Source organism: Barbus barbus (assembly GCF_936440315.1).
Source record: "Barbus barbus genome assembly, chromosome: 29".
Classification (NCBI taxonomy): Eukaryota; Metazoa; Chordata; class Actinopteri; order Cypriniformes; family Cyprinidae; genus Barbus; species Barbus barbus.
Window position 1 is genome coordinate 27,381,688 of NC_136757.1, and position 21,596 is coordinate 27,403,283.

The 21,596-nt window shown below is 36.1% G+C and overlaps 1 protein-coding gene across 2 annotated transcripts; it reads left to right on the forward strand.

Annotated features, from left to right (window-relative positions):
• Window positions 1-11,886: 11,886 nt before the first annotated feature.
• LOC306849055 (serine/threonine-protein phosphatase 2A 55 kDa regulatory subunit B alpha isoform-like) lies at window positions 11,887-21,504 on the forward strand (the record flags this gene model as incomplete). Of its 2 annotated transcripts, XM_079383915.1 has the most annotated exons (10): window positions 11,887-12,142; window positions 12,519-12,590; window positions 13,580-13,677; window positions 15,590-15,755; window positions 16,080-16,192; window positions 16,276-16,453; window positions 17,038-17,202; window positions 17,321-17,490; window positions 19,095-19,186; window positions 19,788-21,504. In XM_079383915.1, the coding sequence occupies 10 exons, from the start codon at window positions 12,136-12,138 to the stop codon at window positions 20,065-20,067; spliced, it is 1,341 nt and encodes a 446-aa protein (XP_079240041.1). In that variant the 3' UTR covers window positions 20,068-21,504. The 2 variants fall into 2 exon arrangements, with proteins under 2 accessions (XP_079240041.1, XP_079240040.1); XM_079383914.1 differs by lacking the exon at window positions 11,887-12,142 and having other exon boundaries at window positions 12,470-12,590.
• Between the last annotated feature and the right edge of the window lie 92 nt (window positions 21,505-21,596).

Consider the following 21,596-nt stretch of genomic DNA (forward strand, 5'->3'; position numbering starts at 1 on the left):
ATGAAGCTAAAATAAAAATAAATATTAGATGGAAAACTTGAAAACCTAAATGAACATTATAATTGATGCAGCTCATTGAAATAAAGTACATTTAAGATTACATTTAAAATTACAAAAATTACTAATACATTTATTCAAATGTATTATTAAATATATATAGAAACATAGATGGACGGACGGACGGACAGATGTAAAAAAAGGGCATAAGAAATTTAATAATCACTAAATATGAATACTTTTTTTAAATAAATTGACAACCAATAATTTAAAAGAAATAAAATTCAAACTAAAATTATAAAATCACATAACAAAAACACGACTTGACTTTCATTGGAGCCCTAAATGTAAAAGCATTATTACACAAATTTAATTAGAAATGCAAAATACTGTATTCCTGAGATGATACCTGGATGTCATTCACTGAATGAACATAATGAGGTCATGTGACAATGTAACCTCCTACTATATGATGTGTTTGTGATGTAGTATACAGTTATGCAGTACATATTGTGCAGTATGCGATACACCAGTGTTACACACTGAAAGTAGCCTTTGTTTGAAATCATTTAAATTGCATAGTTGTGCTAATTAGGATCAAGGGAATTGCAATGAATATCAAAGGCTCATAAAACTTTTGTTTTGGTCTAAATCAATAAACTTGCTTAAAAGACTCAGATTACAGATACAGATTCAAGACAAACACCATGTGTTCAGTTTAATAGGAGAAATTAATCTTTATGGGCCATGTCATACAAATAAAGCCTCTGGGCTGCACTATCTAACACATATTAAATTCTGTTTATTCTGTTGGATTGATACTAATTTGGTTTTAGAGCAACAGTTTAAATGGGCACTTTTTAGCACTTCAAAAATAATACATTATTGGTAAATCAATAACCACACTGTGATTTCCTTCTGCTTGTTCTTGAAACTGTATCATCTAAGATGTGGAAATGATGGGGGGGGGGGGGGGGGGGGGTGTAGTATATATATATATATATATATATATATATATATATTGTGGGGGGGGAGTTGCAGGCTTTTTGTAAGGGGTGCACATGTATATAAAGCCTACAAAATCTTATATCAGTTGATAAAAAAGTAAAAAATGAAAAGTTGTGAGAGTCCTCTGCTATGAACACTAAAATGCTTATCGGTGTGCAAAGCTACATCTGATGACAACAAAATCAGTGCTTTAAGTTTTTCAGGTAGGTCTAAAGCCCAAAATGCACTGCACGATTTTAGCAATCCTATAAGATTATTGCATGTCACACACTGGATCTAATAAACTTGGCTATGATGCGTGTAGACTGTACGATGATGACACCTATTGACTCGTACGCTACGACGCATGTTACAATAGAAGAATAAACGTCATCAGCATGCACAAGTGCACAAAAGGAGCATGAAAAATCACACTTTAGCAGTTGTATTTTTATGTGTGCTGAAAAAAGTGGAAGCAGTGAAAGAGGAAGGGATAAATGCTTGAGATAAGCAGTTTTATGTTTTAGCACTATGTCGCATTGATTTCATGACTCATTTTTATTGTTTGTTCAGTCTACGTGGATCATACCAGCACTGTGCGATGATCATGCTGTATCGTAGGCTATCTTTGATCGCAAGACCGTGAAAATGGCCATCTTTGAACGTCTCTCACTGTACGATACAGTACCACTGATTAGGAGCCACGGTCACAGAAATCGGCACGATTGTTTCACGATGCCAATCTTTCGTATGCAGTGTGTTTAGGGCTTTAATCAGGTACTCTGTGTTTTGTTGTTTGGTTAACATTAATGTCAAACAGCAACAGGCTTATTAGACTGCTATCTCTTTAAGACCGAATGCATGGATCTAATATACAGTTACACATGCGTTTTCTTTCTCAGTTGTTTACATTGAATTTAGATATAACCAACTGTGTTTACATGAATACTCGCCACAACGGGCATTTTGACATCATAATGTCTCTACAGCAAGAGAGGAGACATCAAACTGATTATAAACTGATTCGATCATCCTATGCACTCAAATGATTCAAATTAACACACTTCTAAAGTGTAAGAGAGAGAGAGAGAGAGAGAGGTGCACACATGACATGTAAATGAAATTAAATAATTTAAATACCAAACTTTTTTCTTTTTTTTTTTAGTTTTCCCATTGACTCTTTACTAAACATGTCCTTAGAGAACTTTTTGAATAAAGCCATTGTCTGATGACATTGAAGGAATCATTCACCCAAAGATGAACATTCTGTCATGATCTCCATGTTTAGGTGAACTGATCATGAACTGTTCAGATACCTGTGTTCATGACCGAGTCTGTGGACTGAATCGATGGCCATCACAATCTCAGTCAGGTAGAACTGAGCCACGTCCTACGATATGATCACCAAACTTACTCAGATTTCCAGCGACACAGTAATCCATGAGCAGATACTGCAGAGCAGAAGATGAGAGACACAGATAAATGAGAATGAACAGACAGCACTGTACATCTGACAAACACAAGATCACTGATTCATGAGTCCTGGAACAAAACACACTACACAACTGAATCACGAATCAAGAAATCAGTCTCAATTAATCTTTTCAACACATTCCACCCGTTTTGTGTTCATCTGCTTCTCCCATTTGCTCTTACAAATACAATCAGTTACAACAATAATGCAATATATACTGATAAATTGAACATTAATTTCGGATGCTTTCAACTGATTTCCTAACTGAATTTCAGTGATCAAACTATTTCAAATATACTTAATTAAGCTAAAATCTAATTTAATGCACTATGTTTCCATCTAACATATTCTAACATTGTGAGGTGCAGCTCATCATACTGTATTAAGTGTTTTCACTAGTTATCAGTACCGTTTACTTCACCTGAATGGTAGATTTGTGTTGGAAGTCTTCGAAAGCAGTTATATTCGGAATGGAAATATGGATATTTTATTTGTAAACAATGTATTTTTTCCGGCTTATTTCAGTTAATCTTATAAAACTAGCAAGCTAAGCCAGCAGTAGTGCTGCTGGCAGTGCCGCGTAAACTGAAGGCACAAGAAGCAGAGAAACAAACCGAGTTAGTCATTTACGCTGCAACCACTCCGATTGATTCAAACTCAAACTCGTGACTTCGATCATTCAGTACAAGGTATTCACTAGCAAAAACCAGTTCAAAAGAGCCATTCATTTACGAATTTCGAAATCGCTTGTAATGATTTTAAAAAGCACGTAGTTGTAACGAGCCTAACGAATAAGTAAGCCATTACGTCTCAAAAGGATTCTGAAGCGCTCCAATTGGATTGCAAATCGCGAATCATTTGATTCAGATCGGGACTTCAAAAGCGTGTACCGCAAATCATTTCACTTCGGAGCGGGTTTGTGAATTAACGTTAGGCCTATTTGATTTAGATTGGACTTTAGAGCATGCATCGCAAATCATTTGATTCAGATAGGGACTTCGGAGCGCATTAGCCTTCTACTACACACTGCACAATTTTAGAAATCCTGTAAGATTATTACAAATCACTGTACGACATTTATGCAGACGATGATGGCACCTAGTGACTCGTAGGCTACGAGGCAAGTTACTAATGAAGAATAAAATGTCATTAGCATATGCTTGTGGTAAACAAAAAGACCAAAAAAATCTGTTGTACTTTTTATGTTTGCTGAAATAAAAGAGGAAGTTAAAAGAGTTTGAGGTAAGAAGTTTTTAGTTTTAGCGCCATGTCACAGTGATCAACGCGCCATTTCATGTTGCATTTTTATTGGCTGGTCAGTAAACGTGGGTTGTAGCAGCAAACGCACTGTGCTATTATTATGCTGAATTTCTGACACTGTCAGAAAATGATTACAGGCTATCTTTGGTCGCAAGTCCGTGACAACGTCCGTCTTTAGAAATCGGCGTGATTGTTTCATGATGCCAATCCAAGCTGAAAATCGTACAGTGTGTAGAAGGCTTTAGAGCGCAACGCGTTCGAAGTCCAGATTTGAATAACGGTTCAAAAATTATTCCGATCGGAACTTCAGAGCGCGTATCATAAATTATTTGATTTAGATCGGAACTTCGGAGCGGGTTCGTGAATCTTTTCAGGTCGATGCGCTCCGAATGGTTCACGAATCACGCAGTAACACTAGACTTTGAGGATGCAAAATTGTTTCGTACACTGCAACGTTCATGATATGATCTCACGCTGTGCAGCGATTTTTAAGCGATTATAATACATCTAAAATGTAAAAATATACAATCTATTCCACGTTCCTGCAGCCCCAGGTTTAAAAAAGTACACTTCCATAATGTAGCCTACTTCAAAGTGCTCTATTTTGCACTAATTTTGTACTTCACTTCACAAGTTGTTTGAACATAAATGTGTGTTGGAAGTGTGTACACATCCATCCTATAATGATAAAAATCCACCCAGTGTTTTTTTTTTTTATATCCCTATTTTAAAATCCTCTTTCTGTCAGAATGACGTAGTTCTGTACAGACCCCTCCCACGAGAGTTGATTGACAAGGCCGTCTTACTTTAGACCCGCCCTGAGTGAGCTGAGAGCTGTCTGCCATTGTATCAGCTCCGGTGCAGGTGAAGACAAGATGTCTCAGATTAAGTGATTGAGGTGTTTTGTTGTTCGATGTAATAATGAATATAGCAGTCATCATTTCCTCCCGACATCTGAGCCACTTTCGCTTTGAAGTGAATGCGCCAATCCCAGACCTACATAAATGCATCTATGTTCGCACGAATCATTCGTGATCCAGCTTTATCTACAGAAGTGAGTATAAGGGTTTTTATGAATCTTTGCAAATCGCCTTTCCTAATAATGTGCTAGTTTTGCAGCTGAAGTTTAGTATGCTCCATAGAGATATATACCTAGATGCCTCATTATCGACTATTTCAATGGGCCGCGATACGTAAGCCAAGTTATACGATTGTATATCTTTGAATATTCATTGATTATTATGGTGAATGCAAGATGGTTGACGTGTCAACGTATCTGGAGCGGTCGAATAGGGAACATATATCTATGGTCTGCTCGTCACTCCACGGAAGAGAGGGGCGGAGTCAGCAGAGCTCACTAGGATTTAAAGAAACATGGACTAGATCAGCGTGCTGAAAACAGAGCTGATTTTAACAGGGTAAAGAAGGTATTTTTTACACTACCATTGAGAAATTTTAACCAAAGTATGTTATAGAATTTTCATTAAGACCCTAAAGAATCATATCAACTTGTGTAAAATGGGCATCCGATTTAATATACTAAAAATTATTCTTTAGTACTTCTTATGATAAACTTAAGATCAAGTAAGTGTACTCAACTGTGCTGTTTTGGGACACCATGAATATGAACTAAAATGCACTTTTAGCATACTATCTCTGTATTTTAAAAAAAATTATTTAGTTAATTCAAGATGTCAGTCATCCCTGCGTATACAAGTCTTCTTCTCCTGTCCAACCAGAGGCTCTGCTACAATGTTTGGAGGAGAGAGAACATCACACAACACAACTATAACATTTACATTTATTCGTTTAGCAGATGCTTTTATCCAAAACGAATTAGCCGACAATTGAGGACTACAACAAGCGATTCATCATAAAGAGGCAGCTAAACACAGGAAGTGCTCGTAATACAACGTTTCAGACATCGTTCACCGAACAGTCAGTGTTGACGAAAGAGATGAGTTTTCAGCAGTCACTTGAAAATTGTCTTGGATTCGGCATTCCGGATGGGGGTGGGAAGATTGGTTCTTATCAGAAGTGAAATGTAAGTAGACTGTTGGATGTGCAGAGAGCAAATAGAAATTATTTCATTGCACATGAAAAGTCAGTGATCATGCATACGCAGGGCATAGTAATCAAAATATTACAGTCCAGCAAATGTAATTAAGAATTGCCTCATAAGGCAACAATGTGTTGAGGGAACACTGCCAGGCACAGAAATATACTGTTACAAATTAATTTATATGCAATTATGTTTTAGGTTCTATGAAACAGGTAGCACACAAATTTTTTTAAAAAAACACAGATAAACAAATAAAAACCAAAGCTAGTCCAGTTTATCCAATTATAATTTGCCTAGGTGACACCTCCTGGCACAGAATATATTGTATGTTGTAGAAACTGCCAAACAGCACCAGCAGGCCTGGGAGACTCAATGTCCAAAACATAAAATAATTAAAATCATGTATGCACAGCTTGTAAAAGCCTCCTCCTACAATTACAAAGGCTTGAGAGCAATTGACTTTATCTCCAAGCTGTAGGACGTGAGGGAATTGTCTCCGTTGCTCCCCCTCCTCTAAAGACCGAACCATCTTGCTGCATGTTTCATATGGCAATGGAAGAAGGATAGCAGGCGAAGTTTTTAAAGCAACACCTCCAAGAGTGTCTTTACATTAAACAGAAAGAACAAAAGATTAATCTCTAAACAGCTGCAATATAGGTCAAATATTCTAACTTGGCATGAAACTATAGAGCTGTAAAACTGAATTTTCTCACCAGAAGAAACTTTAGTCTGAAATGGAAAGAGATCCATCTTGCAATGTGAAACATTTGTTAGGAGATTGCTTAGGAGATGATCACCGCATATGGTGCAATAACAATAAAAGTGTGGACATTTGTTTTTCCATAATAAATCAAGGTCTTTAAATCAGATGAAGTGGGATTCATATTTTAGGGCAGGACAATTTTTTTTTTCTTAGATATATATTTGAGATTTTTATCCATTTACTCTTATCCACTGTGCTCGGTAGTTAGCGGTTCCTCTCATAAAAGTTTCACTCTGTCATTTTGTTATTGTCTGCCTCACTCACAACAACCTAAAGTAACCATTCAAGAATCAACATTTTAACTGGTCATTGCAACAGTTTGTACTTTGACTATTATCTACAGACATAAAGTGCAATTACTGAGAGCATATCTGGACAGAAGAATTTTTAAAATGAAGAGAACAAAATCTGTGGATTCTTGGACACAGTTTCACAATGAATTACTTTGATCACTGCACAATTTGGATTTAAGGAATAAACAAAGTAGTAGTAAAAAGTAGAAGGAACAAGAACACCTTTGGTTCAATTTTTTCTTACCTTGCCATAAAGTGATGCGATCAGTCACAGTAGCTCAGTGCTCATTTGTGGTCTGTGATCGCTTTCTGATATTATGGAGAGGTTCCTACAAAAACCCTGTGGCTGGAAGGTGATCCCTGAAACATCAGCATAAATATGATAAAGGAATAGTTTGCCCAAAAATGTATTCAATATATCTTCTTTTGTGTTTTTCAGAAATTCTACTGCAGTGTGACCGTCGCTCACATATCCATATATATATATATATAACTTCATAATGCTAGGATTCGCTTCATATGTTTTAAACAAATGAATACACACTTCCCACTTTTAACATACGCTTTAATAAATGACATAAATTACAAGTTATTGGTCAGAGAATTTCAGCATCACTGATGAAGGTCTGTGAAAAAACTGTTTTACAAAGATTTTTCAGAGACCTTCATCAGTGATGTTAAATATTTTGATGTTAAAACGTTGATGTGATGTGTGGCTTTAAAGATCAGGGGAAAGGAAATGCGTACAAATGAGGTTGAATTTTCCACAACAGTCAGTGTCACGGTAGGTACCTCAGTTTCAATGGCATTCTTGTCAGATGATTCCTCTGTCTATATGTTAAGAGTTACATAACAAATAAAAAACAAATCATTAATAACTTGATTTGATTTGTACACTATAAGAAGGCCTTTTAAAATTTTAATAACAAACCTTAAAATTCTAATATCTACATTTAACTTATGACCAAGTGTGTATGTCTATACAAGACGTTTCTATTTATATCATGCAATTTAATAATACTGTAAAACATTAACTACTACCCGATCAGAAACCTCAGCAAATGGGGTTCTTCAAGACCCTTTACAAACTGCAGCAAGAAATGAACCGTGTCCTGATCCAAACTCTGTGTTTGTGGTATAAATACTATCTGTTAGTAAGCGGTAGCACATCATCCGATTCCTGAATGCCATAGTTTTGCATATGTTTTTAAAATTACAAACGATATGGCTCAGCTGTTTAAAGAAATTATGTCTTGCCTCAAATCTCATTGTCCAAAATTGTTTTAATGGACCAATCTTCCAAATGGCTCTTGGTTAATGGAGAAGAAAGTGGTGTTTGGGTTTCAGGTTGTGGGTAAAGCTGCAAGAAAATAGTGTGCTGTTCCACAATGAGATGTTTCTGGTGACCTCTGCTGTGATGGAGGGGGAGAAAACAAACTCCATGCATGACAGAAGAAGCAACAACAGTTCCCAATGTTTGTTCCCTTTTGGTACTTTGTAAAAACCTTAAGAAGAACCGCATTTGATCAGCAATCTGTCTCATTGCCCCATTAAAGTTCATGATCGTCCCAGTACAGTAGGTTTATTGGAACTATCAGGGAATCCATAAATAAAAAATTTCAATATATAGTGTTTCTAAACTACAGCCACTAAGGATGCCAAGCCCAACTTGACTCCAAAGGGTCCAGTTCCCTCAAGAATGTTGTGCATGATGTCCTACATTGTCCACAACACTGAAGTACTTCAACTCATCCGAGGCACATTTTCGTTTGATTCCTGTTTCTGAATGGTTATTGGATGCCAAGTTCTCTGCATAATTTTGAGCACTGCGCAATATCTCGGTTTTCCACCGTCTGACTGCACATCTTCTTTGTGCACCTTACACCAGCGACAGCAGTGGTTAGCAGTGAAGCTTTCTGAGTAGCCAAGGAGTGAATTCAGTCCTCAGTTTTCACCACAAACTTGCGCCACACTGATCTTTAGAGTACCACAAAATTCTGGAGTGTCAATAAGGAGTTCCCTTGCTTCCAAGTCCAAAATGTCATCAGTCATGCACTGCAGAACAGAATCAATGACATATGTCTTAGCATAATCTCATTTATAGGCAGCTACCAGAAAGAATGAAGACAGAGAAGACAACAGCATGGGGGGCAAACATTTGATAGTATATTGGAGGTATATCAGTCCTAATTTGTGCACAATGCATTTCGGAGCCCAGGGGGTTAATAGTCTCACAATCATCATTGTACAAAAGTGGGATGGAAAGTTCTTTGGAAAACAAGCTCTCCATCATGAAAGTCTTAATACTCCAGCATCATGCTCTGTCATCTGATAGTTAACAAAGTTTTTCATTGTTCCAAGTGTTTCAAGAACTTTTTCCAGAAGTGGACGCAATGGAATATAAAGAAATGTATGAGGTACTGCTGTTTGTTTAACCATGCCAGATGCAGAGTCGTGCCACTGACAGTAGGATACCCCTGGAAAATACTCAGCTACACTGTAAAAAAAAAAAAAAAAAAAAAAAAAAAAAAAAAAAAAAAAGTTGAGCCAACTCAAAATTTTAAGCCAACCAGCTTCAGAAGATTTTTGAGTTTTTGAGTTTAAAAAACAAAAAGTTGAGAATCTCCTACAAAAATAAATCTGCTGAAACTGGTTGCCTTAAAATTTTGAGTTAGTTCAACTTTTTTTTTTTACAGTGTACAGATTCGATAAAACGCCATGCTTTTGTGAAGTATTTCATTTGTTTATAAGATAAGATAAGATATCCCTTTATTCGTCCCACAACGGGGAAATTTCTTTCTTACAGCAGCAAGAAGAAATTGTTCAAATTAAAAAAAAAAATAGGGAAAATACAGTGCATAAATACAAGAGAAAAAATAAAAACAGAAACAATAATTGCACTTCCAAACAAACAAATTGCACTAATTTCAACAAGTTGCACAGAGGTAATATTGCACTGATTATATTCTGATTCAAGGTCTCTTTATGGCTCAGCAGCCCTCTCAAATTGAGCATTCAAGTTTTCCACTGCTTGGTCATCTTGATTTTTATGTTTTTCAATCCTGGTCCGAAGGACCCACTACTCTGCTCATTTTGTATGTCTCCCTTATTTAACACATCTGATTCAGATCATAAGCTTGTTAGAAGAGAGCTCAATAAACTGACTGTGTCAGATGAGAGAGTTTTGATTATATACTATATGTCCAGCCCATAGAGATCAATTCATTTTTCTGTATGTGGCCAGCAACTCCTACCACAAATTTCAATATTGTGAATATAAATATTTAAATATTATAAAATACATTAAAATCTGTATTTTTGTCAAAGAATAGAGATTTGAAGTCGCATAATGTCACATAAATTTGCATTTCATCACTTAGTACATTATCTCTCACCTGCAAATGTGTCAATTAATGTTTCCAGAGTCCACTTCTTAAGTGTTTACCACAGCATCCTGTTTAAAAATGTTTAGTTAATAAAAATTACAAATTTAATTCATAATTTGTCTTTGAACCTGTAAATGTCACTAACCTACTGTAAAATCACAACTTTTATCTTTACAACTTTCTAGATAAAATGTTTAATATTTTGTTGTAGTTTTAAGTTACACTGTAAATATATATACAATAGTGTAACACAGCATAGCTACCTCCCAGAGTGGCCGCATCATCAGATGTATGAGGCTTCCGTGGGGTCTTAAATAAATATATAGATAAAAATAAATAACAAATTAATAAATAGAACAAAGATAAATAGAAGATTATACAATTATATAATGCTTCAATTGTTTTCAGGTTTGTAAGTGGTCAGGTACAGAAATTGAATAAACAAAAATTGCATTGCATAGGCTGTATAAATTAAATATAGACTAATCTTTTTAAAGCTACAACCGCTCCACTCCTCCTGATAAAATGCAGTCGGGATGCACAGAACACAACATTATGGCCCTTAGAGTCAGTGGTGGAAAGAGTACTGAAAATGTGTACAACAAGGCTATGTTGCTTTGCTGAAATAATACCCAAAAACAACAACAACAGATGCTCACATTGACAAGCACTTGTGAGAGGATATGAAGTAGCTCATAAAGAAGTAGTCATAAAATCTGGAGAAAAATAGAGCAGACACTGGACATAGATGAAGCTTTCCAGAGCACATGTGTGACCCTGGACCACAAAACCAGTCATACGTATCAATTCGAAATTTAGATTTCCATTGATTTATGGTTTGTTATGATAGGACAATATTTGGTTGAGATACAACTATTTGAAAATCTGGAATCTGAGGGTGCAAAAAAATCTAAATACTGAGAAAATCTCCTTTAAAGTTGTTCAAATGAAGTTCTTAGCAATGCATATTACTAATCAAAAATTAAGTTTTGACATTTAAGGTAGGAAATTCACTAAATATATTCATGGAACATGAGCTTTAATTAATATCCTAATGATTTTTGGCATAAAAGAAAAATTCATAATATTGACCCATACTATGTATTTTTGGATATTACTACAAATAAACCTGTGCTACTCATGACTGCTTTTGAGGGTCACATTTGTCAATGTGTTGATGAGTAGACAGTCAGCAAAATATAGTGCAGGTTCATCTTCTGGTACATCAGAGAAAGCAGTTCATGGGGCAGTTCATTTCAGATTTTGTCAAATAAATAAATAAATTAATTAATTAATTAATTAACCCCTGTTGCACTTGCTTATTCTATAACAGCCAAAATTTCAGTTCTGTTACTCTGAAACAAACAAAAAAACATTATTTATAGCTATACATAAAAATATGATTTATAATATAATGTATTATGATTATATATAATTTTTATATTATCGTAGTAGAACGTTATTTTAGTATTTATTATAATTTAAGTTAAGTTGCTGGGTTGTTTTCCCACCAAAATTATGTCAGTAAGTAATTGGCTTTTGTTAGATGAAAGGTTTTTACAATAAACTAAAAGGACTGAGGAGGGCACAAAAAAAATCCCAAGGAACCTTCCGTTTTGGACTACAAACTGTCGTCACGATTTTGGACGTGACCACGTGTGGTCGCTGTCGGGCGTGCGTCGTGACGTCAGCGGACCACGCACGTTCAGCGCGTGTGATGCTAGAATGATAGAAAAGCTAAACACGCTTCTGTACGGAGGGAATTATGAAATCAAACCGTATTCTAACACTTTGTTAAGAAAACCAACCTTCTCTTATTAAAATATCTTTATGAAATAACCGAGTCAGAGGAAAAGACGCTTGAAATCAACATCGAAAAATAAGGCCCAGCACTGAATCAGATCCAGCCCAGCATGGACGGTATATTCAACTTTAATTTCGCTCAAATCCTTTAATATAATTCATGCGGTCAGGTAACGTTAATGTGTCGCTGTGCGTTACGTAAAGCTGATATTTGGACAGCATTTAACGTTAGTGTTGTGCATGGTTTGCAGTGTGTTGAATCAGAAATGCGGTCCCACCTCTGTGTTGTGATGCATGTGTAGATCATCAGACTGCTGGACACAGCTCTCCCTCAGATCCATGCAAACGTACTTGTTTTTCTATAGATCTAAACTGTCTCTAGTGCTTCACACGTGTGGTAGTTTAGGGCACATTTGTAGTGGGGGACACAGATAGTGTTTTTTAATGTGGTCTTCGTGTTGGACATACAGTCTGAATTTGTCTTCGGTTCCAGGAGATGGAGACGGCCAGAGCCGCTGGTGTCTGTCCCAGGTCAAAGGAGCCGTAGATGATGATGTAGCCGAAGGTAAGACACAGCACCACCATCAATACAAACACCAGAGTTACCTCAAGGATCTTCAAAGCTATCTTTTAGTCATTTTAGTATCACTGTAGCTTTAAGTTTTACTCTTGTATATTAATGTTATGTAATAATTATCTTCAAAGCTTCTTTTTGCCATTTTAGCATTATTTTTGATAACCATGCTGGATATTATCCAGGTTTGCTAATTTATTTTGTTTTATAAGTTATCTACAAATCGCCAGAGTTACTACAGTAAACCCATAATAAATTAATATGAGATATTCAAAGCTTGTACAGTCTTTCTTTTAACTGTGCTGGATATTATCCAAGTTACTAAAGGTGTTTGTTTATTTATTTATTGGTTGCCATGTTTTACCTTAATGTATTTGGTCATGATAGTTTATGAATTTATGAGTATGCAAACATGCTTCCATCAGATATATTATGGCCATGGAAACACATCAGCGAAGATAATTTTCTATAAAATGTTCTGTCGGCTATGAAAAGTGCCCGTCTGAGAGGTCTATTCATAAAATAACTAGAAAGGTCATGTAAAATTTCTAAAGGTCTGGGAATGACATTTATAATACTTCGAAATAAGTGGTGTTTCAGCTGTACTTCGGCTCTCACTCGTCAAAATATGTTTATGTTTAGGCATATTTATATGAGGTTAAATAGTGCATGTGTTTTTAGCATAAAGGATTTGTTCTCTGGCTGGAGTCAGAACATGGCACAGCCCAGCACCACGCTATAATACGACAGACAGACAGAAAGAGAGAGAGGTTGTTATTGTTAGGGAAGGCAGGGATGGGGGGGTTGTTGGACGGTACTGTGTGTGCAGATGCCCGAGATGCTTTTAATGCCAGGCTCCGCATGTTCCCGCCCACACGCCCTCAAACACAAGCAGTCACTTATCTTCTTAGAAACATTCAGAGAAACAATATGCTCTCATAGTTGCTCTTTTCAATAATTCATTATTGTGTGTGTTGCAGCTGACATCATCTCTGCGGTGGAGTTCAATCATTCCGGGGAGCTTTTGGCCACAGGAGATCGAGGAGGAAGAATAGTGATCTTCCAGCAAGAGCAAGAGGTGAGATGGATTTCAGTCCATTATACACAACAATTAAATAGAAGAGAGTCAATGAGCTTTTCAGGCTTAAAATTCTTATTTGGAAATGCAAAAGGATATGGTAAATACATAATCCACATATTCAAGACATGCCACGCAAAACGTTATTGATTCTCACGTGTCTTGTGATTTACAACATGCCGGGTTTGGATATACAAATTTGAGAGCATTTTTGAGTGGGCCGTTCCTTAATCTTCTCTCCTGAAGTTTATGATTTTATGCATGGGTATGCAAACAGACATGCTTCCATTAAGGTTTTTATGGTCATGAAGACAGAACTGTAAAGTTGTGATTTATAGCCCTGGAATATTTGTGATACTTGTGGAAATCAGTAAAAACAAAAAATATAGTGTAATTTTATATAGTGGAAAAAATAATAATTGTTACTGTCACCTCAAGACACACCATTATTAGTTCTCATGTGTCTTGTGGTTGATTAAAACGTTGGATTTAAATATGCAAATTTTAGAGCATTTTAGGTAGACTATTCCTTAAATAATACACATTGCAATGTGGTTTTAGAATTGTTTATATACTATTATATAATTCAAAATATTTAAACATTGTTTTATATTCATGTTCATTTTAAGGTTTAGTCGTTTTATTATGTGCTTTTTGTCATTATTTATTTTTTAAAGCTGCAGTCCGTAACTTTTTACGGATTTATCAATATTTGAGCAAGTACATAACCAGCCAGTGTTCAAAACTATCACTTTACTTTAGCCCGTTTCACGACGGCTAGCTTATAGTAATGTTTTCTAATTTGAGTGGTACGGGTAGGTTTTGTGGGAAATTCGAGCAAGGCACTGCGTCATTACGTCACGTCTGTAAACATAAAGAAGTTGTCCCGGCGGCTAGTAGGCTATCACATGTGAGGATGCTGTAGGTGACGGATCGTTTATAGTCTTTTCTCACAGCAGCTGGAATAATTAAATGTATCATTTTGATGGCGGATTGTGATCCAGAAACGATTGTGTGTTTATGAAACACATGTGAATGAAATTAAATTGTTCCAGTTTAAATGTGCTTCTGATTTTAGAGAGCCTGGGATTATTACACAATATTTGTATTTTAAAGACAACCAGTTCGAAGGGAGCATATTTTGCTTTTTGGGTTAAAAGAATTTCTTAATATGAAATTCGAATGGCTTGGCAATTAGATTAGACTGTACAGAAATTGACATCTACACGCTAATACACGCTATACTCCTTGTCACTCAATACTGATGTTGTTAACATTAATAATTTGAGAATAAAGTATAACAACAATAATAATTTGCACCGTTAGATGTGATATGAACTAGCCGATCATAGCGTGTTTTATTGTAATGCTTTTTTCAGTTGGTCAGAACAAACGTGGCAGACTTGTTCAGATGGCAATATACGGTGAAAATTCTTATTTGGGTCATATATACCGAGACATAGGCTAGAATCTGTGATTGCGAAGTACGTAAACATCCACACCGGTGCGGTGACTGACAGCCAAACATACTCCTCAAAACATTAGATTCATCCGCGCTGGAGCCGTGCCCGAGCACAACCCCACACGCGAAAGATAATTCCACAAGCAGCTGCAATAACACGTTTTCAAACAGAGATGGCGACAAAGAGGCAAAACTTACGGACTGCAGCTTTAATATTTCTGTTGTAAACTTTAATTTATTTTTATTTCAGTTTCAACGTATTTCTTACTTGTTTAACTGCCAGGACTACATTTCTAATTTTCATTTAAGTTTGTCATCTAACATTTATATTTAATTTCAGCTTTGTTTCAGTTAATGTAAACCATTTTTTTTTTTTTTTTTTAGTTTTTTTTTTTTGCATCATTAATGTCATACAGGATGTTTAATGTTTTTATGTTTCTGTCCTGTCAGAGTAAGAACTTGCCGCAGTGCCGCGCTGAGTATAACGTCTACAGCACGTTCCAGAGTCACGAGCCGGAGTTCGACTATCTGAAGAGTCTGGAAATCGAGGAAAAGATCAATAAGATCCGCTGGCTTCCTCAGAAAAATGCTGCACACTTCCTGTTGTCTACAAATGGTGAGCTAACAGATGAAATGCATAGATCTGTTGTTTTAGTATTGCTTATATAATTAATATTTTGAGTTGGCTTTTATTTGAATATTCACATTTTAATAATTTTATGCGTTCTTCCTTTTTTTTTTTTTTTTAATCAGCTTAAGCATTTAAATTTCATTCCCATTTCAAATTTTCCATACAATATTATCAAAATTGATTTTCAGTAGTTCAGTTAATAATAACAGTACTAGTGCAGATACAGACACATTAACACATTTATATGTGTGTTTGCTCTATTATCAAATATGTAGATTATTCAATGCTCCGTTGTTTTCTTGCATGCAGATAAAACCATCAAGCTCTGGAAAATCAGTGAACGAGACAAGAGACCGGAGGGTTATAACCTCAAGGAAGAGGATGGCCGCTACAGGCATCCGTCATCCCTCACAACACTACGGGTGCGAACACAGTCACACACACACATTATGGATTGTTATTGCATTAATAAGTCCATAGGAGTAACAGGCTTTGCTCCGCACAGGTTCCAGTGTTCCAGCCGATGGATCTGATGGTGGAGGCGAGTCCGCGGCGGGTTTACGCCAACGCTCACACCTACCACATCAACTCCATCTCCGTCAACAGCGACCACGAGACGTATTTGTCCGCCGATGACCTCCGGATCAATCTGTGGCACCTGGACTTCACCGACCGAAGCTTCAGTATCCTGTTTATCCATTTATTTCTTTGTTCATACACTACTGTTCAAAAGTTAGGGGTTGGAAAGATTTTGATCACCAAGGCTGCATTTATTTGATCAAAAATTGAGCGAAAATATCGGCATGTGGGAAATGTTTTAGAGGACAAAAATGCAGCTTATGGAAATATATAGCATTAAACAGTTGTGCTGCTCCATATATTTGTGAAAACCATGATTGCATTTTTCATGATTCTCTGATGAATAGAAAATCCAAAGGAACAGCATTTTATTTTAAATAGAATCTTATGTAACTTTATAAATGTCTTTACTGCCACGTTTGATCCATTTAATGCATGCAACTATTCATTTCTGTTCAAAAATCTTACCCACCCCTAGCTTTTGTAATTATATCATAACACTTAACAAGGTAGTTGTTGAACCAAAAAAAGCACCTCCTTTTTATTCAATTAAAAGGAGATTTCCACCTCCAATTAAAATCACCTTTTAATTTAAAGCAATTAAAAGGAGATTTCCACCTCCTTTTAATTGCTTTTCTTATTTTTCACATTAAGTGTAACTGAAGTCTGCCCTTAACCGCTGACTCAGACATTGTCGATATCAAGCCGGTCAACATGGAGGAGCTGACGGAGGTGATCACGGCTTCAGAGTTTCACCCGCTCCAGTGCAACACGTTTGTGTACGGCAGCAGCAAGGGCTCCGTGCGCCTGTGTGACATGAGGGCGTCTGCGCTGTGTGACCAACACTCCAAATGTATGTTTCACTGCTCTTTATACTGGGGTTATCGTGCAGGTTTTGGTTGATCAAGCTAAAAACCTCTCAGGAGGGCTTTCGTTGTCATGTAACTCATTTATCATGTGTTTCTGTGTAGTGTTTGAGGAACCCGAAGACCCCAGCACACGTTCTTTCTTCTCGGAAATCATCTCATCCATCTCAGACGTCAAGTTCAGTAACAGCGGCCGATATATGATGACCAGAGATTATCTGACCCTCAAGATCTGGGACCTTCACATGGAGAGTCAACCGGTGGAAACCTACCAGGTGCTGTTTCTGTCTGGGAGATTTGCTCTTTAGAAAATAATAATCCATATAGCTTTGGTGTACCAAAGCTAATCATTTTAAAGGATTAGTTCACCTGAAAGTTGTCATAATTTACTTAGCCTCGTTGTTCTAATTTGTATGACTGACGTCTGGGACACAAAAGGAGAAATGCTGAATATTCTGGTTGTTTTATCCATGCAATTACAGTTGATCTGGACTGAGGCTTTTAAGCTTATAAAAGTGCTTTGGAAGTAGCATAACGTTTCGTTATTAAATAGGTTGATCCAGTCTGAGTTGATTCATCCTTGAATCATGCTGATCAACTTTCTAGAAAGGAAGAGTATCAATGACTAACAACTTAAATGCTATTTTATGATTCAGATAATATCAGAAGAACTGCTTTTATGAAACCGTGTTTGTCCCGTTTTAACCTTGAACGCTTACTTGTAAGTACATGGAAGAAACAACCAGAAGATTTAAAGTTTCTCCTTTTCCATTAGAAGAAAGTCAAAGTGCTCTGGAAGGACAGGAGGGTTAGAAAATGATTGTTTTCTTTTTGTGTGAATTAATCCTATAAACAGAATAATAATTTAGCGACATTGACCACTAGGTGGCGTCAGGAATTAATTTCTTAACCACCATCTTTATATAAATATTTTTCATTGCATGAGAATATAGTTTTCCATAATGTGATTGATATATATATATATCTATATATATCAATGTCGAAAAAAACATCAAGATTTGATTGGGTTATGAAAAACTGGATATGATGCACTGCATTAATGACATATTGCAATTACTGTGATTATATTTAATTATAAACTTAATTATGGCACTTTTCCACATTGGATTCATAAATAATAATTAAATATGTTAATAGTCATAATGCCAAAATTGATGCATGACCAACTTTGCTGTTTTGCAACACATTTTTGTTTATTTTCTATTGAAATTGAAATAATCTTGTATTAGTAAGAAATTATGGTTAGTGATAATTATAGGCAATAACAAATATGTACAGCTTACGTTACCTAAAAAGGTTTGAATGGTAGTGTAATAAAATTAGTGTAGTGTAGTAATCATTTCTGAAATGGAATGAATAAAATTAAACTTTTTACACAATTTACTCAATTTTCTAAATTCATTTAAAAGGGAAAATTGTTTAAATATAAATTTTGCTTGTTAATGTAGTGAATAAATTAGTGTGCAAAACATGGCTAGATTTTTTACAGAATTTATTTGCAGCAAAAGCTTTTTGCTCTCTCTCTCTCTCTCTCTCTCTATCTATCTATCTATCTATCTATCTGTCTATCTATATATCTATATATATATATATATATATATATATATTAGAAGAAAATGTCAAAGAGGGTTTCTTTCACAGAAACCATAAGCAATTTTTTATGAGTAATTAAATTTAAAGCTTCTTACTTATGACATTAGTTGTATGGCTCTGATTACCCAGAATGCACTGAGTAAAGACTGTGAAGCTGTAACCATTAAGAAACTGAGATATTCATAAACTGGCTTTCCTGGCTGTCTGACCTTATGAGTATGCGTGACATTAGCATGTTTTGTGACTTTGATCTCTCTCTCATCAGGTTCATGGTTATCTCAGGAGTAAGCTGTGCTCTCTCTACGAGAACGACTGCATCTTTGATAAGTTTGAGTGCTGCTGGAGGGGCGACGACAGGTGAGGAGACGTGGCTCACGTTCAGTAATGGCATGAGAAGCCATCGATATGACGTTTCTGTTCAGCTAACGGGCTCCCGCACATCCTGATCATGACGAAAGCGTCTTGGGTGCATTTCAGTTCATGATAAAAGCAAATACAAAGTAAACCTCAAACAGAAATGAGCCGTGTGCGCTCACAGCTGTATCACTGCGTCCGGAGAGAGTTTTTCAGATTGAAGCTTTTATCTGTGACTAACAGACCGCTTGCACATCTATTCAGAATTCACTAAAAAACACTTTTTAAATATACTTTTAATTTTGTTTATTTGGTGAAAACGGTGTAGAAAAACAGTTAGAAATATTTTTTAAACTAGAGTTTTACAATAATGCAGCAATGGATTTTCAACTGAATTATATATATACATACACATACATACATAATATAAAAAAATGGAAATGTTGCCTTGTCAATTAGCTGAAATTTTTTATTACAGTTAAAGTTTTTTTCATTTAATGTATCAGCCCTACATTTAAGCATTTTGGTAATAACAGTCATTACCATAAAGATTTTTGCCTTATAAAGGAAGAAATTTCATAATTTTCTATCTCTCCATTCTCAGCGAGGTCATGACGGGCTCTTATAACAACTTCTTCCGGATGTTTAATCGCGATGCCCAGCGCGACGTGACCCTGGAGGCCTCGTGGGAGAACGGCTCGCCCGGATGCCCGCTCAAGACCTGGCGCGTGTGCGCGGGGAGCCGCCGCAAGAGGAGCGAGATCGGCGTCGACTGCCTGGACTTCAGCAGAAAGATCCTGTACACCTCCTGGCATCCTCAGGATAACATCGTCGCACTGGCGACAGTCAATAACCTTTACATATTCCAGGAGAAACCCAATTAGGGATTTGGAACGGCTCCGTCCCCATTCCTAGCTCCAAGAGTCAGACGGGATACACGCCAAGCACAACATCTCTCCTGAAGCTCATAGTCTTAATATTAACCACTGTAGTACACAAAAACCTTTGGGTTATTCTATTACGTTAAATGATACACTGTAGGCCGGAGGAAGGGATTTTTAGTTGCATTACTGTATTTGGGGTTTTTTTGCACATCGTCTGTTTTAGCTTTAATCAGAAGCATCACTCATTGCTGGGTAATAAACACGCAACCAAACTGAATGAGCAACCCACAGAATCCTGTTTAATAAGTTTGCAGAATCACATTTAATCAATTGCACTGATTGCTCCCTTCCGAACTCAGGCCTGGTGCCACGGGACGTTTCCTTCACCAAACACTCGTCGAACGCCTGACATTCGTCCACAAGTGCAATTGACTTAAGCAGGGTTCCCAGATAGCTCCATTATTCCCTACATTAAGTCCCTAATGGGTACAACTAATCGTGGCATTAATTTCATGCAATATCTTAGTCTTTGTGGAGAGGGAGACTTTTGAATCGGTCTCTTTTTAATTGTTTATAGAGACACACAAATGTTTTGAGTCTTGTTTGTGCAGATGTGCATGTTTCATGATTTTCAGCATCTTTTGATGTCATTTTATTTGCAGCTTTTTAATACAGAATGGTTCCTATGGGGTAACGAATGCTCTAGATATTTTTATATGAATTTTGGAAAATTGAAATTATGTTCTTGACAGTATTCAGTGTATTAATGCTGTTGATTGGTGCAGAATGATTCTGTAAAAAAGAGTGTGTTTACATGGAAATCAGGCCTGCTGTATATGAACAAACCCTAAAGTATGTTCCCTTTATCTTAATAGTTGTAAAACCCAAAATGTAAAATAAAAAAATAATTTTAAGACTGAAAACTAAACCTCTTGGGTTCATTTTTCTATTCGGAGGTCAGTAAAGTAGAATCTAATTAAATATGATTGTATTATATACCAGGTAAGAGCAAATGATACAGAGCAGCAGAATCACTCATCTGTAGGTTAGCAGGAACAAATGGGACACCCAGAAATGAATCTGTGCCTCAGCTATTTTGCTGATCGTTGAACCGAAGTAACGGGTTTTTAGGTTGTCATGATGGCAGTGCATGTAAACATTGGATGTTGTCTATCAATAAATTTAGGAGCAACATCCATACCTTCATATGACCCCTGTAGGAATGCTTCTATAATGTTTGTATATCGATGGATATTTATCACATCTCTTCATCTATACTTGACCCTCTAACACCAGGACTCTCTATTTCTATTGTATCTAGTTGTTTTCTTTTATTATATATAAAACTAAAATTTGACCTTCTAACACTAACATTCTCTATTCTATTTCTGTTCTAATTGTTTTATTTTTATTTAATAAAAAATTGTGAGTAATAGCACTGGCATACTCTGTTGTTTTTCTATTCTATCTAATTTTTTTTGTTTCTGTTTTTTTTTTAATTGACTCTTTGCCACTAACATTCTCTATTT